Source organism: Camponotus vicinus, unplaced genomic scaffold, assembly GCF_025532165.1.
Source record: "Camponotus vicinus isolate PSW18456_S1 unplaced genomic scaffold, iyCamVici1.0 SCAF_5, whole genome shotgun sequence".
NCBI lineage: Eukaryota > Metazoa > Arthropoda > Insecta > Hymenoptera > Formicidae > Camponotus > Camponotus vicinus.
The window spans coordinates 21,040,662-21,059,355 of NW_028141977.1; the positions used below are offsets into that span (position 1 = coordinate 21,040,662).

Consider the following 18,694-nt stretch of genomic DNA (forward strand, 5'->3'; position numbering starts at 1 on the left):
TATATAAGACGCTTAATTACGTTACTATAAATACGAAATATTGCTCATGCATCAGCATTGCCAATTGAGATGGAATATGCGAAACATTATTAAAATATACATATATTTCCTTTTTAGTTGCATCTTTTGCATTTATTTGTATATTTATGATAAAATGCATATGTATATTTATTTTTTGGAGAACAATGAAACAATTTTTAAAATTATTCTTAAAAAGACAGTAATCGAAAAGATGTATATATATATAATATTACGATAGAGCTTTGATATATATCGATCGTATATTATATATATGAATTTCGACGCTTACCTTGGACGACACCCTCGTCAATCGCATGACGTCTCTTTAGGGACGTAGCAAAAAATTAGTATAGCTTTTTCCGTCTCTATTAGACTCGATTGTTTAAAATAGTTTTAAAGTTTCCGCCAATCTTTTTTCCTTTCTCTCAAAAAAAATAAAATAAAATAAAAGCGCACACGCAATAATCTTCTTTTCGTATAAATCTTGCGCAAAAGAACATCATCGATCTTGCTTGCTCGACATGCATTGAAAACCTTGAAAGATGCTTCATTATTCGAATTATTATGTATTCAATTACATTTCAGTTAACTTATTTATAGATTGAATTGTGTGTTTCGAAATAGTTCGGGGTCAAATAATCCCGAGTTATCGACTCGCTGGCTCCTCCTACGTTACGACTCTACGCATACGGCGGACGGGGAAGCAAAATTGGGGTCAATCTTGACGCGTTGCATTCAGAGAATCAAATGTGATCGAATATTATCAAAGAAACATATCACTTGTAACATTCATGCGAGCAAGATGAACTATATGTATCTGAACATTTTTCGGTAATTTATATAAAATGAAATATCTCTCATTAAATAAACGCAGAAGCGAAATTCTATTCCAAGACTGATAAATCTTGACATGAAATTGGCGTTAATCTTTGCTTGTACGATCCGTGATCGCCTGTACATACACGTGTAGATAAAGAACATTAAGATTTTTTCATTAGAACCGGTGACCTAAAATTGCATTAATAGCGATTATTAAAAATTTACACACGCCGAGCGATATCGACCGGCCGTCTCAAAGGAAGAGGAAAGAAAGAGAGAGAGGGAAAGCGAGAGATGGCGACTGTGCGAGCGGAGATGAAAGTAAGACAAGGATGAATCGTTCAATCGGATCCGCGTGCACGTAAACGTCATCGTTTACGACCGGCTGTGCGTTCAAACGCGCCAGGCCAGGCATTCCGGCGAAGCGCTCGACCGTTTCCGTTTCAAAACGGGCGATTCTCCGCGAATGTAAAATCGAGAAAGAGATACCTCGTCGATGGGCGATCGGGCGACGTGGTATACGTATGTACGGTGGAAACGCGCGTACCCGACCCCGACACCGACACCGACACCGACACCGACACCGACACCGACACCCGACACCCGACACACATACGTCAGAAACGACCGAGAGACGCGATGTTTTTGTCGAGTTGAAGCGCACGTATGTACACGCGTCTGTGGAGGTTGCGGCCGGTCGACGCGGTTTACCTCCTCTCCTCCCTCAAGGTTCTTTTTATCGCCTCCTCTAACGTTACTGCGTCGCGTTGCTCCGAGCTCCGAGCCTGTCCGAGCCGACTCTCGGTCTCGGTCTCGGATTCACGCAGTCGTTGCACGCGCGCGGGCGCGGATGCAAGCGAGTCGCAGTCGCGCGCATTCTCGGCATCGTTGAACGTCGTCGTCGCTGCTGCTGCTGCTGCTGCTGCTCCCTGCTCCCTGCTCCCTGCTCCTAGCTGCTACCGATCAAATGGTAGATGGAACGACGCACTTGGCACCCACGTTTGTCCGCAACGCGCCGTCCCGTCGAGAGGCCGTCTACGCGTCGTCCTTCGCCTTCGCCAGGGTATTAAGATTCGTCGACGTCCAGCCACGTTCGCTCGAGAGCGCTCGAAAAGTACGATACGCCGATAACGATGTCGCGTTTCGCTTCTTACGTATCTCGCGCTCTCGTCGTCATCTATGCATAATTATCGCGACTGATTGACCGATTTACCGTTGTCGTTGGAAAACGAGGTGAGTCTCGACGATACATCTGACATTGCATGCCGAAAACGAAAAACGAATGTAAACGCGCACCTTATGCGTCTTCCTTGCACGTCGTCATTTTTTCTTTTTATCCAGGATATTTATTCGCAAATCTACTATCTCGCTAGCCAGATATACTTGATGGATCGACGTGTCTATTTTCGTTGAGCTTAACGCGTATGAATTTGTTGAAATGTTTTTATATTTCATACAAGTTTACTTTCGTTAAGTTTAATACACGTATATACACAAAATTGTGCTCAACGTTGCATTACAATCCTAGATTCATAATGTTCTTTGTATTACAATCCTAGATTCACAATGAGTTCGCAACCGATTGTTGTGCCTGGTGGAGATCATCAGCGTCTGCATGCGGAAACTCATTCTGTACCGCTTGGGAGTTCGGTGGAGACCTTTAAGACCATGACACCGCCAAATGTCAGCAGATCTCTTAGTCGTAAGTATATTATGTCGAATATTATACATTTAACCGTCCCACGTTTTATTACAAATATGTCAAATATACTACAATATGGATAACATTGTAAGATTACGTCCAAAGACGCTTTATAATGATTTTACTTATGGTTACTTATACATTTGTTTCTTTCGTAACAATATGCACAAAGCGATAGCTTGTAAGATGTACGAAGATTAAAAGTAACCAGAGTATAATTAAGCGGTTTAAAAAATTAAAACCTCATACTCATTGCATATGACGCGTGTATACGCAAATACGTATACAGCGTGCATATATTTTTCTAGAAGAAGAAATTATAATTTATGAACTATAAAATTATTTGTCCGTGACTGTTGAACTATATGAATTAAGAATACAGGTGTACATAATAGTAGCGTGTCTCTGCAAAACTGTTCTCTGTTATTAAAGCGTTGCAAGATCCAGTAAGATTTATGTAATGTATGCTGTCGCAACGTGTATATAATATATAATTTTTCATGTTTATATAATATCGACACTCTTGCACACAAACCACAAAATTTATGTATGCGTAGTCTGTTGTTTTCTATGGGTGCACGGGGATTTCCTTTAAAGAATAAAAATCAATTTCTCTTTAAAATAAATTTTACAAGATGCAGTAATCATTTTTACAATATGTTACGCTGTTATTTTTAAGTAATTCAAATTCGATCGAGATATATAAATTTATATTTATTACGAGCATATTTTTTTGTATTGCTTGCATAGCTGTCTAATCTATGATATATCTCAAGTATAAAACTATTATTATAGACTTGTCAATAAGGATATGCCTAGCGCATAGTTATGCTAGCTCATTAATATGAATGAAATACATACTGTAGCAAGTCTGACTGTTGGTAAAATGGAAATCAATACTCTTGAGAGTCTAACAAACTGTTCTCATATTGTAGTAGGAATCCCTAGTACTATAAGCACCGTAGTTTGTTGTGACATAATAACTTTATGCTTTATGCGACCCACTTTCCACCATTTTTCTCTTTTGATACAAAAAAGGCACACGGTGACACACATTTACGGATCCTACAAATCCTTATGGATAAAATTAAAAGATTAATTCAAACTTTTCAACATTTTACATAATATTCTTTTGAGACAAATCTCTTTATATCATATACAAACATATACATTATTTCATATATAAAAAACATGTATACATCAAACTAAATAACAAACTAGGTAACACAGATGATGTAAAAACAATGTCTTTAATTCAAACAACTTAATACAGATTTTCATGTAGAGTATCTTTACTAATAATTTGTATCCAGATAATATTCCTTAAAATATATATTGTAACGATATAAGTTAGCGTATCACTATCTATATTATATTGATATATTTTGAATGTGCTAATTTATTTTCTATTTTAAATAAAATTTCCTATGTAATTTGCATTATTTTTGACTGCATGCAACAACTTAAAGTAGCATGCTCCATTGTGCATGTATAATTCAAGCATGTATATCTTTATCTCCTTTATACAGCAAAATGTAGCAATATCTTTCATTAAAATTCATCGTAAGCAATTATATATTTTTTTGCAACTTTTATCTTGTCTCACAGCAGAAAGTAATGATATCGTGATATACTTTCTGTTATATCACATTTTTTTGTTATTAATATAATTACTGTGTTTACTTGTGTTTGTAATGTAGTAAATGTAAAGTCTGACTGTTATATATTATCGAATAATCATTAATTAGTCAGTTTTTTGAGACATTTCCTATTTCTAATATGATATAAAATAAAATGTTAAATATTGTGAGTGCAACTGAATGAATACAAATATATAGAACCAGCGGATCGACAACTTCGACGAAGCAGCGTTCAAGTGCAATCTGCACCATTACCTAAACTTCCATCAACAGAGTCTCTTTCAACAAGCGTAAATATTACAACTGGTGCACCTCCAATTTCTCCAGGTATAAACCTAGAAATATTTTCGAAAGTAATACTTTATTACTATAATCTGAGATAATTGAACAGCGGCTTTCAAAATTTGATTGACGTTACTTTTATTTCTGCAATATGATAGATACATATATGTAAATTTTGAAACCATGTGTGGCTTACGAAACACTCTTTTCTAAGCATATGTTTATGTTTCATTTTATGTGCAATTTTTTTTTTTAAAGCTTTAAATTCTTTTAGAGCAATATTATTTAACGCTTGTAATGTCTTAACGCTTACTGCACTTCACATGCTTTCTCCACAAAATAAGTTACAAAAAATCTTTATTTAGTTAATTATTATTGACATAAAAGTATATATATATATATATATATACACATGTAAATCTTATTATATAAATCAGTATAATAAATGCGACAAAAATCTGTCTCATTGTATTAGTACATTATACATATACATATGTATGAGTTATTTTATGAGGTTTGCATTCTCTCTCTCTCTCTCTCTCTCTCTCTCTCTCTCTCTTACGAATCAAAAGGTAATTTTCTCTTAACAAAAATTTATTGCATGCCCTCTTTTCTACAAAATTTGCATTTTTAATATTAAATATTTTTTGTGTATTAAATATCGCTCAGCATGTGATTTCATTGCAATGAAATTGGTTTGTATCTCTGAGAATAATGCACCAAAATCATTGAAAAAAATAAAGATCTGAATTATAAAATTTGGCTTAAAATATGTTCTTAAGATTTGATGCAAATCTTGCAAAAAGCATTTAAATATTAATATAATATTAAAGGTAATATTTAAAAATAGTATTAATTTTTTAACAATCTGATTGTTATATATAGAGCTAAACAAATGCGTCAATAAATAAATATATATTTTTAAACAAAAATGTATGATTTATATGATATAAATATAATTCTTATTTGTGATAGATCTATAATATAAATCAAGATAAGTTTCATTATCATTGTACATATATTTATGTTAAAAAATTGTTATTTTTACGTTTATCTTCTGTACGAGATATTTATTTTATACATCTTACTTCATGACATGAAGCATATAAAAAGAATATTGATTTTGGCTATATTTGCTAATGGAAATATATGTTGAATAAGTTAAATTAAGATTCAATTAGAATGATACATACAAATCAGGACGAAAGAACGACTATCTTGATTTGTTTAATTAAAAGTAATTAAAATATAGAAAAATATAATATCTATGTCGGTTTATACTATTGTGATTGAGTTGAGTGAATGTGTGAGTAGTGAATTTCATTTATATAAGATTAAAGTGAAATAATATTATTTACATACTTTTTGTATTTTTTTATTACAATGTAGTAATTTATTTATTTTCAGAGTGTGTAAGCATGCATTATTTTTCCCTAAAAGTATAAAACTTGGTTCTCTATCACATCAAGTTTAATTTTATAAGAATTTACACATCTTAATATATATATAATATATAATCTTAATATATATAATATATATAATATATATAGATAATATATAAAATTTATTACAAAATTAAATAATAATAAATTAAATAATATTAATTTCTATCAACTAGTTATCCATTTTACATGAAACAAGTATTTGTAACAAATTATATTAAAGAAACTGGTTTTAAATATGTTAAAATTTTAACAATTTAATTAAGAGAGAATTTAGATATAAATTCTATACATATATCATTCTAGAAGCTATTATACATTCTATAATTTTTCTAGTCTTAATGTTATCATCTGATCATGGTTTTATAAAATTTATTTTACTAAAAAATAATGCAAAATTACATATGTTATAGGACTTTCAGGAATGAGTGAAGGTCAAAAAGTCGATAATTCATCAGACAAGGTAATTTCTTGTTTTCAGTCGTAATCAATTGTCACACAAAACTATCCTAATTAGCACTCTCATGTTCAATGTATAATGAAATATAAATACATGGCTTTTATATTTCAGTTTTTTTTTTAAAGATATAACCAATTGAAAAATGGACACACTTTGCATTTTTATTATTTCAAATACGATAAATATAGTCTTTCTATTTCTAATTTATAAAATATATAAAATCTTTCTTTTGATAATGTTTTCAGTCATTGGACTCTTGCAAATTAACGCGAAAGGAATCGTATAAGGCCCAGAGAAAAAATTATCGAATGGAGAAGAAAAGAGTGGCGAACGAACTTTTAAGCTCTTTTAAAGACCCGACTGTTATTGTTATGAGTGATTGGTTAAAAGTTCGTGGCACATTGAAAAGTTGGACCAAGTTGTGGTGTATTCTGAAACCTGGATTATTGTTATTATACAAAAGCCCAAAAACTAAGGTTTATATTTTCATTTTTCTTCAGTTATGCCATGTATATTATATTTTCATTTTGTAACTGCGCTTTATATCTTTATTACAGAGTAACCATTGGGTGGGAACTGTATTACTTAATACATGTCAAGTCATAGAACGTCCGAGTAAGAAAGACGGGTTTTGTTTTAAATTATTTCATCCCTTGGAACAATCTATATGGGCTCCTCGAGGACCAGAGAAAGAAGCTATTGGTATGTTATTATATCTCGGATATTAATGCATATGTTAGAGATATGTAAGATTGCTTTTATTATTTACTTACTGCTAAATTGAATATGAATTAGTTTATGTTTTTAAATAATAATATTTGATTTTTATACAAATTTTTATATTAATAAAGTATATCTAATTTTCTTTAAATTGTTAATAGATATATAACATTTCACAAAAAAATAATTTTAGCTTTATAATTACCAACAACTTAATATTCCTTAGGTGCTGTTGTACAACCTTTGCCAACATCTTACTTAATCTTTCGAGCGCCATCCCAAGCGGCAGGCAAATGTTGGTTAGATGCACTTGAATTATCGTTACGTTGTTCTTCATTAATAGTGCGCTCGACGAGCGCACTACCACGTCCTTTACCACACGATACGACGACCACTCATGAGACCCAATGGAGCGAAGCTGATTATGAAAAACACTTTGATGACCATGGTTAGTATCATTGACAAAGGTTCCTACTCGCGATATTTAAGTATAATGGAATACGTTACGTTTAAGACAAAATTTTTATAAAATAAAATATCCAGCAGTGAGAAATAACATATGTACAGGATACTCTAGATTTTTTATATGTATTTGTATATTTTTTCATATATAGATTAATTAATTTGAGATAAGTTATTAGAATTTTATTCTTACACAATATAGAACTAGACTTACACAATATAGAAAAATATTAATAGTTAGGAATTTGGCTCAAGTAAATAAAAAATTAAATCAAAATTGGCACATAAGAGCCACAGCGCTGTGGCTCTTATGTGCCAATTTTGATTTGATTTTTTAGAAAAATATTTTATTATGCGTTCGTATTTTCTATCTTTATTGAAGAAAAATCTATTTCCCTTAAATTTAACTCTGAGAAAAGGGAAAACGTGTATGTGTGTGTGAGTGTGTGTGTGTTTGTGTATGTGTGTATGTATGTATGTATTAATATTTTATATATATATATATATATATATATATATATATATATAAATTTCTGTGTGCACAAGTCACATTTTATTGTCGATTGCTACATAAAAATGTAAATTTTTCTCTATTATAACTAAAATCTAATCTTATGAAAAATGTTATATTTTTATTATTAAAAATTATTCAATATAATGCATTAATTATGTATATAACGAAACAAAAGAAGAATATCAATTGAGATTTTTGATGAATCAGTATAAATAGAGAATTGAATTCATGAAGACGACTATGAAAAATATGTTGTCTAAAAAGTACAATCTGTAAATGATGTATGGCGATTTGTCAATTTGCAATGCTATTGAAAGTAATTGGTTTCAGATTGCTTATATTTCTTTTCAAGTTTGGTATAACCAAACAAAAATCGCGATGAAAATTTTAATATAAAAATTTATACAGATTCGTATGTGATATAAATATGATTTTAAATCTCTTTTTATTCATGTAAATTGCCAGTAAAAGAGATATAGATTAATGTCATATTTTTCATTGGTGCAGTATTACATAATCTCGTTATTAATTAAATTGCATTCGAGTATAATTTATCAAAAACTATATACATTACATAAAATAAACGGAAAATAAAATTTCATTATCTATTTTATAATCTTTGAATTACAGAAAATTATTTTTTGTGATTGCTCAAGTTTAAAAACTCTTAGTGTCTCAATAAAACTTCAAAGAACTGTTGTTAAGATTTGATACATTCATAACGAATACACATTCATAGGGCAGAAATATTTTAATGTGTTCTACAAAACGTATATTTAAATCTTGCTTTATAAAGATTCTAGTATATAAAATTAAGATTTTTAAATATTTAAGTTTAAAAAATTATATAATAATGATTGTTTACTATTACTTTTCCCTTTCTATTTATCAACCTAATCTCTTATCCTGCTTTTTGCGCTACTAGTATATTTAAACCGTTATGCTCCGCGTACGCCTACAACACCACAAAGACGCTTGTTATCGTGTCCGCAGACATTCTCTCCCTCTATAATTCGTAATCCTAGGAGCGTTTGTCCTTCACCAACTCCCATGTTCCAACAGCTTTATCATGCGGTCGCTTATTGGGAAAAACAGTTACTTGAACGATCTTCGACACCTAGCACAGATCAGGAAAATGTTGTGTCTTTGATTTCCAATGAAGAACCAGATAATGGTAATAATCAGCCATCTGGTTCTTCAAGTCTTCCTGCTTCTGCACCTCACCTGCCAATCTCTCCAGCGCATAGCATGAATATTCCTTCTGTATATGTCTTAGAGTACGATACCCGTCAAGTAGTAACGCTAGATCCTGTGTACATCTCACATACAGACCTGGACGATATTAGTCAGCCGGAGAATGGAGTAGCAGCTGATGCTGAAATCAGTGCTTCGGATAGCGAGTCTGAGGCATCGGCCAAAGAAGATCAATCGTCAGAGCCGATCACTGAAACGCCATACGTTTCCAATGAAAACGAAGTTCTTGGAACAGTAAGTGTAATATAATTGTAATATAATTTTTGATTAAAACAAACATATATCACATTGAAAAATAAATATTTCTTATGAAATGCTTATAATTTGTTACATTTTGATCTTTTGATATATATATATATATATAAATTTTACATATACTTTGTATATTCACTTCTGTATTGTATCGTTATTAATAAATAGGCCGGTGAAGTTGTTACGGAGCTACAAGAAGAGCAAAAATCTTTGATATGGTTTTTAATGAAACAAGTTCGTCCTGGCATGGATTTATCTAAGGTTGTATTGCCAACTTTTATCTTGGAACCACGTTCATTTTTGGAAAAACTGGCCGATTCTTATTATCACGCGGATTTATTGTCTCAGTTAGTAACATAACATATTTCAATTGTGACTTGTATGTTTTTAGACCACATAAGAAATCTAAATTTCTAAACTTTATTTCATTTCACAGAGCAGTGTTGGAGGATGATGCGTTTACACGCATGAAGGCTGTAGTAAAATGGTACTTATCGGGATTTTATAAGAAACCACAAGGTCTGAAAAAGCCATATAATCCGCTTTTAGGCGAAACATTCCGTTGCTATTGGCAACATCCTAATGGTTCAAGGACATTCTACTTGGCTGAACAAGTAACAATCTCCAAAAAATATTTAATATTAACAATATTGAACAATTTGTCTCTATGTGTTGTCAAAATATCGCAGAATCTTTCTTGCTTTTAATAACGGACTTTTTTATTAATTTACAATCTATATATAAAATTTATTTCTTTTACATGTATATATTGTGTTATAATATCTATATATAAAATTTATTTCTTTTACATGTATATATTGTGTTATGTTATGTTCTATTTTAACGCATGCATTTAAATGTTTTTGCTAGTTATCGCATCATCCACCCATCTCAGGATTTTATGTGACAAATCGTCAAGATGGATTTACTATTAGCGCTACAATTATTGCAAAGTCTAAATTTTATGGCAAGTATTTAGTAAAGAATGAGATAATATCCTATATTAATACTTCTATTCAGTAACGATATAACTTAAAGTACAAATTTTGTTACAGGGAATTCAACCTCCGCAGTTTTAGATGGTGTTGCTGTATTAACAATGCTACCGAGAGGTGAAGATTATACAATGACAATTCCTTATGCACATTGTAAAGGTATTCTTATGGGAACATTGTCTATGGAACTTGGTGGAAAAGTGAACATAATATGCGAGAAAACCGGCTATCATACTGAATTGGAATTTAAACTCAAGGTAGCAAACAAGTATTATATTATACCGCTTTTGCACAATATGCCAAAATTATATATCGATAAAATTGTATAAATGTATTTAGAAAAAAAAAAAAAAAAATATATATATATATATATATGTATATAATTTAAGAAATTTTTATTATTAAAAATATATAATAACAATAAAATAATATTTTTAGCCATTTCTCGGTGGTGCAGAAATGATGAATCAAGTTATAGGACGAATACGTTTAGGGAAGGAAACTCTAGCTACTATATCGGGATATTGGGATGGGCTGATTTTAATAACGGACAAACGAACAGGAGTAAGTAAAGTCTTGATCGATAATATTCTTAGCTTATTATTAATACATGTCTTTTTATTTTACAGCAGGAAAATATATTTTTCAATCCAACTCCGGAAGTACGCAAGAAAAGATTGAAGAAATACACTGTTCCTTTGGAATATCAGGGACAATGGGAAAGTGAAAAATTGTGGTATGCTGTTACACAAGCTATTAATGGAGATGATCAGCTTGCTGCTACTGAAGCTAAAACTCGACTCGAGGAAGCACAAAGGGAACGTGCTAAAGAGCGGAAAAGTCTCGGACAAGAATGGATTCCAAAATATTTTGTACAAGTACGTTTATTCTGGCAGATATGTGATGTTGATGAAATAATAATGAAATAATATTTCCTATTATTTAGGATATTATTACGGGAAATTGGGTCTATCGGCATGCCGATATAAGACCGTGGGATCCAAGAAACGATGTAGTACAATATGAAGAGAATTATATAGTACGCACAAAGACAAGGCATAAAACACCTATTATGCGTACTGGTAGTATTGTATCTACTGAACCACAATCACAGGTACAGCGATGTAAGAGCTAATTTGCATGCTGTTTTAACATTTGTATACATATAAGTAACATTATTTTTAACTGCTTTGTGGTTTTTCTTTTTTTTTTTTCGACAGTGCTACTGAGCAATTACATATATTATTACATCTTATCTTTGCTATTATTTGCTATCAATGGATTTGAATAGACTGTATACATTTTCGATATTTGTAATAAACATATTTTGCTCGACTTGCAGTTTGTTAGTCTAAAGAAAGTGTATTTATTAATTAATTTAACATTGTTTTTCTGTAGAGTGATATATTTATTTAGTTTTAGAACTCTACATTATATAAGTTTGCACAAGTTGTACAAGTTTGAAAAATCTGAATTTAACACCATTCAAAGTAAGTTTTAAATATACATATATCTTGAAAGACTTCGGTAAAAATTTACATAATTTTTTTGTATTTAAATTTCTATATAATTTTAAATGTCTTGCACATGTTGCGATCTTTTCTGAAATAACAATTTACATATATCATATGATATATGTTGCTTTTATTAGAAAAGGAATGTAACTTAAAGGATTATATCGAGAATCTAACAAAAAGCAAAGGGCAAAAATAAACTTAATAACTGAACAAAGAAATGCATGAAAAATTGTGCAATGTGTTAATGAAAAAATGCTAATCTTGCTTTTTCTTTTTGTTGTACTGTTTATTATATCAATTCTTAACATTTCTCATAAGATTTTCATCTTTCTTCATTTAACATCCAATTCATTTAAGTGTAATTATTAGGTCATTGTAAATAATTTCATTTTCAATTCAATTTTGTACCGTTATTTGTATATTAATCAACATATACACATATATACATTTATTTAATATCTGATAATCTAGAAAGCATTTGTTTAGCTTGGATATTGAATAGCTTATCTATCAAAGCAAGAAAAAGAACGAGAATTTCAAGAATTACTAGATAAAAAATATTTTTTAATTGTATGTAATTGTATGGTTGTTTAATTGTATTGTAAAAAAGATATTCTCTCTCATGTTATTTTAAAATCTTAAACTTCTATAAAATATATTATTTATTATTCATATATACATTTATATATAAACCTGCAATTAATTCAAATTATATGCAAATAATAATCGTTGCAGATCCCATTACTACAAGCTGAGTCACGTTCGTCCTTATCAGTACTCAAGTCTTCAAAGAGGCAATTGTCTAATAACATGCCTATGTCAGAGACAGCTCATGATTCTGGGAGCTCGTCCGCAGAGGCACATACCGATTCTAGTCAATCATTAGGAAAAAGGAGACGCTCGACTGCTAGGTAGGATCGTTTAAATGTAATAGAAAGTACATATTTATAATAATCTATACAAAACTTTTATACATAGCACACAGTTACTTATAATATCATATATATATATATATATATATACACGAGTATAAACATAAATGTATTCCTTTTAGATTAATAATTATTATGAAAGAAGTAGAGACTCAAATGCTAGAACATGGTGAAAAACTAAATCGTATACAACAAATTGTAGAACAAGTTTGCAAGAAGCAAAGAGAGTCCAGTGAACAACATCACAACATAAGTATGTTTAAGAGCTTCATGGATACTATACTTATTATTATTATCGTTTTCTTGGTGCAATACTTTATAAGCGTATGGAGCAATAATCCTACTAAGGGTTGAAGAATTTGATAATATTGTTTTATGTTACTCACTTGAATTATGTATATCAATTGTTTGTCCTACAACTCTCGCAGAACGTGGTGTCGATATTATTTCATGATCGTGGTAAAGCAAATCATATCGGGAGAGATATAATGATTTTTATTTTAAAACAATATTTATGAAACACATTCGTCTATGTAGAAGTAAAATATTAGAAAATATTAAGAATCCACGCAATGTAGATTCAGTGCAATGGTATTTTGTCATAGTTGCAAAAATGCAAGATGTCAAATACAGAAAATACTAACAGTCTATATGAGCTTATATTGTATATAGGGCTTAATTAATGTGGGAAGACGTAATACCTTTTAATTACTAATCTAATTTTTATGCAACCCGCCAGTACCAAATTGTAATATAATCGTATGATTGTTATGTAAAAATATTCGTCTTACTTTTGTAGTTAATTTATTATAAATCTTATATTTAATTCTGTATTAATATATACAATACAATGTAGAATATTGTAATTTGATTTCAATGCGATATCAAATTTACAATATAATATCTTACAGTAAATTGTTATATGTTTTATGTAAAAATTGATAAATTGTTATCAATCATATCAGTTAATTCGCGTTAGAGGACATAAAATATATTTTGTTTACGTAATATTAATACAAATTTTCTTTAAAACTCTAATACAGAGCTTATGCTGTTATTTTATTTATCGCGCTAACAATAAGCTTATTCATGTGATATCTCGACGATAGCAATAGTACCAAACTTGTATATAAAAGAATCTATGCACTTTATATTTGACATTATATTCATAATTATCCGCAATTGACATTATCCACCTGACATTATAACATAATTATCTACAATTTTTTTTTCAGTCAATAAACATATTTATGTAATTTTTGAAGAAACTTTAAATTCAATAAAATATATAAATATAGTTTAACAAACATTCAAATGATATATAATTTTATTAATACCAACGTTTCTAATAATCATCACCAGATTCACTACACACACACACACACACACACACATACATATCTCATGGACAAATTATTAAATTAAAATATTACAAAACTATTTCCTTAATATAATTCTAATTCTATTAACAAATCTTTATATATCTTCTTCTAAGAAAATCGCTGAAGGTAATTATAGGTTTTATATAGTTATATAGTGTCATTGTGTTAATATTATCTCTATATATATCTTTAATGAAAAAAATAGATACATGATAGATATAGATTCATAATGTAAATAAATAATTTTTCGAGTTTCAATTAAATATGTGAAATTTTTTGAAAATATAATTTGTCAATTTTGTGTGTATATATTTTTACAAATTATACAATTATATCTTTTATTCAGATGGAGAAAGAGAAAATCTCTATAACGCCTCAAATGCTACGTACAGCTGTAAAAGAGTTACAAAAACGTCAAGTATTTGTTAAATCGAAAAATTTAAAAGATTTTATACAAAGACACTATCCAGTTGATAAAAATTTCGAAGCTCTCGAGCAAGAATTGCAGGAAAAATTGAAATATGCTGTTTGTGTCGGACTTGTCGCCAAACACGGAGACGATCAATATTATATACCGACTTTACGAGAGGAGGCTAATACTGCCAAAACATCGATCAGCGCATTCTGGGAAATATATAAGAATGTAATACAAATATTATTTTTTTATCTTAATCTTTATATTGCACAACTCGTGCATCTTTTCGTTTCTTTTTCTTTCGCTATTCGTTTAGAATAATCGATTACGTAACGTGAGAATAAAAAAGAAAAAGACCGATGTTAAGCGATCAATGCCACGCCAGAAACGAAAGGATTATGCAAGTTCTTCTCATACCGATGAAACTAACAGCAGTGAGGATTTATAGATTTTTTTTCTTATAAAAATTAAACATCGATGTTAAATCATTTTATATCCTATTGTAATAGATCCAATACATATACATTGTTTATATATTATGTATTGATAGACAAGTTTTTTCACATTCTATCGGAAATTTCATATAAAGATTACAAGTTTTTTTTTTTTTTAAATCATAAATTTGCTTATATGTCTTTATTTGTAAAAGGTATATATAAATTATAAATACATAATTGTGATATATGTACAGGTGCAATTTAATCACAATAAAAAGATTTAATGTTGCGTAGCACCAAGGATAGAAAAAGAATTATTTACATCATAAAAGGTTTCTTCGCTGGTACTTGTACTTTCACATGCGTTTACAGCTTCTTTTTCATGATCTTCTTCCTGCGTAATAGATTCCTTTTTTTCACATCTTTTTGTCTTTTGCTTTTTACATTTACTGGCTTTCTTTTCCAATGCTGTATTAAACAGAGGTTTGACTTTTAATAAGAGTATATTAAATAGATGCGATAAACTCGGAGAATCTTGAAAAATTGTATTAATATAAACTTCAACGTTATCGCGTCTTTTAAAATTGCTGCATAAATTATACAGTAATGTACCATTAAACATATTAGCAACTTTAGTTTGTTCATACGGATATCCCAATAATGCATTCAAATTCATACTATGTCTTAAACAATTTTGAAACTCTGCAAAACCATGAACAACTGTAATATTGAATCGTTTTGGGTGCAGATATACTTTTTGATCAGTTTCGAAATTTGATACAAAAAATGAAGCTGCAAGCAAGCAATCATCCGCATTAACTTCATTAAATGCATTTATTAGTGTACTATCGATTGAATATTGTGGACGATGATTTCTCATTTTTCTCATATATTTAATATTTTCGACAGTTCTATTGAATCTATGATAGAATCTGTTTAAATTTCTATACGGGCCTATTTTGTGATCTATTATGTTAAATAACATAGCAAATAATAAGGAGTATATATGACAACTGAATTTAAGTGGTTCTTGTTGTTGATTTATCCAATACTTGATGGTCGCGATATATAACGTCCAATTTGATGGAATTTCCTTCATACAATTTTCATCGGCAATTTCCAATGTGACATTTAAAATTTGTCTTCTAATAATAATCGGCAGTTCTCTTAAATTAAACAAAGATGGTAATGTACACCCTAATATATTATCATTGTATTCTAACTGATAACGCTTTATTTTCCTATTCTCATCTCTAGTCATATATTCCATGTAAGTCCTTCTTCCTTCAATACCCGATATCAATAATCCATAAATAACGCTTATAATTTTTAAACTTGCAACAATAGATGAGACGTATAAATAATTTTCGACTTGTGCGGCACAAACATATAGTTTCCGTATTATTATGTCTATGAAATAAGAAGGATATCTGCCCAGTTTGAATTCATTAATAAACCACTGAGGCAAATTGTTGACCAGTGATTCATCAGAAATCACCTTTTTTTCCTCGAGTATGGTTGTTATTTCTTTTTCGTCTGTTTCGTTATCGTCGTCGCTTAGATTTTCTTCGTTCGATTTTTCGTCAATGTATGTCAGATTATATATATCGCCTTCAAATTTGTACGTTTTAAATGCATCCAGTATATTTGCTCTTGAAAAATTCTCTGAAGGAACATTTAGTATATGTAATACACTCAATGAAGCACTAGTGTAACCATTTATTATCGTTTCTATTATATTTAATACGTGTTTGCGATCCCGTTTCCGTAATCTACTTAGTATTCCTATTACAGCTTGATTTAAGCTGTGTCTTCGTAGCCAATTAAATGTGGCATCTATACGTCGTTGTTGCTCATTGTACTTCTTTCTTCCTGTTCGTGGTAATTTCAAGTGACGAAAAAAATTTCGAAACGTATGTTGTTTTACATAGTCATTTCCCAGTAATATCGCTGCCAGAGGCAACAAAGATTGATTCAATCCGTTGTAAATTCGGAAAAGTTTTTCCGGATAATAAATCTTGCAAAGTTTCATGTAACCCCGAGTTACCGGATTAGGGATTACATTATTTTCCCATGTATCAAATGGTATGTACAGCGATCCATAAATATAGAAATCAGAGTCGTAACTTAATACAGGACACTTGAGAATACGTGCTATTGCGGCTATAGTGTTATCAGCTTCAAATATACATTGCGTATACTTGACGCCTTTTTCTTTCATGACATCTTTAAACACTTCTTTCATAAGTAGAGGAAAGAATTTGGTTCTCTGTTGAGAGTGCGGTGTATAATGCGACGCTATTCCAATTTTTTCGTTAGTTCGAGATATGACCGTCTGTAGCTTTTTGTCTTCGCAACCACCATCGATTAGGACCAACGGAGTGATATTACACATGGAGAGTTCATTAAAAAAATCTGCTACACATTGCGCATATTTGTCGTAATCACCGCCAAAGACGCAGTTACATCTTGCATACCAATTATACAATTGACATCCTATACTATTCCCATCAATTACTAAATAAGTTTCGTGTAGAGCATAATTCTCAAGATAATCCTCCGAATGATTGGATATGTATGTTGTTAATCCAGGAATCCCCATTCTCAAAAGTCAATTAAGCTTAAAGTTTTACTCGCATAAATTATATTCACGTTGAATTGTACAAGTTTCTGTAAAAAAAAAAAATATATTAAACATTATTCGTGTTTATAATAATATTCTCTTGCTCCCTTAAATTTGTTTTTCTCTTAATTTTACCTATCACGATATTTGTTCGGTACTGAATCTAACCTTAAGAGATATATTTTTTGATGTTTTCTTCGTCCAATTATTGTTTCTAGATTATTATTTCTGACAAGTTATAATACTCTTATTTAATACCATATATAAATCACTTAAAAATTTTTAATTTGCCGCTTGATTTTGACACTATTTTTACGTATAATGTACACATGTCACGGTAAATAGCAACGCATATTTATCATGACGCCATGATAAATTACAAATTATCAATGGCTGCTACCTGCTACAGACTTCATATGACAATACGCGGCTGCGTTCGGAAACATCACCCGAGTGTACCCAGGTATCATTTTATCCCTGTTTAACATTCGGTGAACAACAAGGATGTTTCCAAACGCAGCCCATGGGTCGCATTCCGTCTCACGTCTCACGCATTATGCGCAGAAAGTTTATAACTTACGTTACGTATATTATAGATTTTCCACGCATAACGCGCGAGACGGAACGCAGCCATACATTGAATTTTTAAGCAAGATAGACTAATAATCAAATGATGGAAAAAAAATTTAAAAACTTGTATAATACGTAAAACCGATATGTACGATTATAATTTGATAGCGCATGAAGGGGAATCAAATAAATAAATAAATAAATAAATAAATAAATAAATAAATAAATATATATATATATATATATATATATATA

General features: G+C 30.3%; 3 protein-coding genes across 8 annotated transcripts; 2 read left to right on the plus strand and 1 right to left on the minus strand.

The window, feature by feature from the left end:
- Positions 1–1,226: 1,226 nt before the first annotated feature.
- Positions 1,227–14,163, plus strand: Orp8 (Oxysterol-binding protein-related protein 8). Of its 4 annotated transcripts, none has more exons than XM_083100463.1 (17): positions 1,227–2,073; positions 2,400–2,542; positions 4,381–4,509; positions 6,320–6,369; positions 6,612–6,842; positions 6,924–7,068; positions 7,313–7,534; positions 9,339–9,550; positions 9,737–9,915; positions 10,005–10,182; positions 10,439–10,535; positions 10,624–10,820; positions 11,002–11,127; positions 11,196–11,441; positions 11,510–11,677; positions 12,816–12,991; positions 13,135–14,163. In XM_083100463.1, exons 2-17 carry the CDS (start codon positions 2,407–2,409, stop codon positions 13,364–13,366), a joined length of 2,724 nt encoding a protein of 907 aa, XP_082956589.1. In that variant the 5' UTR covers positions 1,227–2,073; positions 2,400–2,406; the 3' UTR covers positions 13,367–14,163. The 4 variants fall into 4 exon arrangements, with proteins under 4 accessions (XP_082956589.1, XP_082956591.1, XP_082956588.1 ...); XM_083100462.1 differs by having other exon boundaries at positions 1,233–2,073; positions 11,193–11,441; XM_083100464.1 differs by having other exon boundaries at positions 1,237–2,073; positions 9,393–9,550; positions 11,193–11,441.
- Positions 13,135–15,542, plus strand: LOC145972155 (uncharacterized). 2 transcript variants are annotated; one of them, XM_083100486.1, is made up of 3 exons: positions 13,135–13,265; positions 14,741–15,037; positions 15,126–15,542. In XM_083100486.1, exons 2-3 carry the CDS (start codon positions 14,741–14,743, stop codon positions 15,255–15,257), a joined length of 429 nt encoding a protein of 142 aa, XP_082956612.1. In that variant the 5' UTR covers positions 13,135–13,265; the 3' UTR covers positions 15,258–15,542. The 2 variants fall into 2 exon arrangements, with proteins under 2 accessions (XP_082956612.1, XP_082956613.1); XM_083100487.1 differs by lacking the exon at positions 13,135–13,265 and adding an exon at positions 14,309–14,520.
- On the minus strand, positions 14,868–18,626 carry Ast (single-strand DNA endonuclease protein asteroid). Of its 2 annotated transcripts, none has more exons than XM_083100466.1 (2): positions 18,038–18,626; positions 14,868–17,916 (listed from the first exon to the last, which is right to left on the minus strand). In XM_083100466.1, the coding sequence occupies exon 2, from the start codon at positions 17,846–17,848 to the stop codon at positions 15,527–15,529; it is 2,322 nt and encodes a 773-aa protein (XP_082956592.1). In that variant the 5' UTR covers positions 17,849–17,916; positions 18,038–18,626; the 3' UTR covers positions 14,868–15,526. The 2 variants fall into 2 exon arrangements, with proteins under 2 accessions (XP_082956592.1, XP_082956593.1); XM_083100467.1 differs by having other exon boundaries at positions 18,005–18,626.
- Between the last annotated feature and the right edge of the window lie 68 nt (positions 18,627–18,694).

Excerpts from the sequence above, each read along its gene's own strand:
- Orp8 (XM_083100462.1), top strand. The coding sequence starts at position 2,407 with ATGAGTTCGCAACCGATTGTTGTGCCTGGTGGAGATCATCAGCGTCTG. Across the intron at positions 2,543-4,380 it reads TGTCAGCAGATCTCTTAGTC|AACCAGCGGATCGACAACTT; the intron begins GTAAGTATATTA and ends ACAAATATATAG. Across the intron at positions 12,992-13,134 it reads AGGAGACGCTCGACTGCTAG|ATTAATAATTATTATGAAAG; the intron begins GTAGGATCGTTT and ends TATTCCTTTTAG.
- LOC145972155 (XM_083100486.1), top strand. The coding sequence starts at position 14,741 with ATGGAGAAAGAGAAAATCTCTATAACGCCTCAAATGCTACGTACAGCT. Across the intron at positions 15,038-15,125 it reads TCTGGGAAATATATAAGAAT|AATAATCGATTACGTAACGT; the intron begins GTAATACAAATA and ends CTATTCGTTTAG.
- Ast (XM_083100466.1), bottom strand. The coding sequence starts at position 17,848 with ATGGGGATTCCTGGATTAACAACATACATATCCAATCATTCGGAGGAT.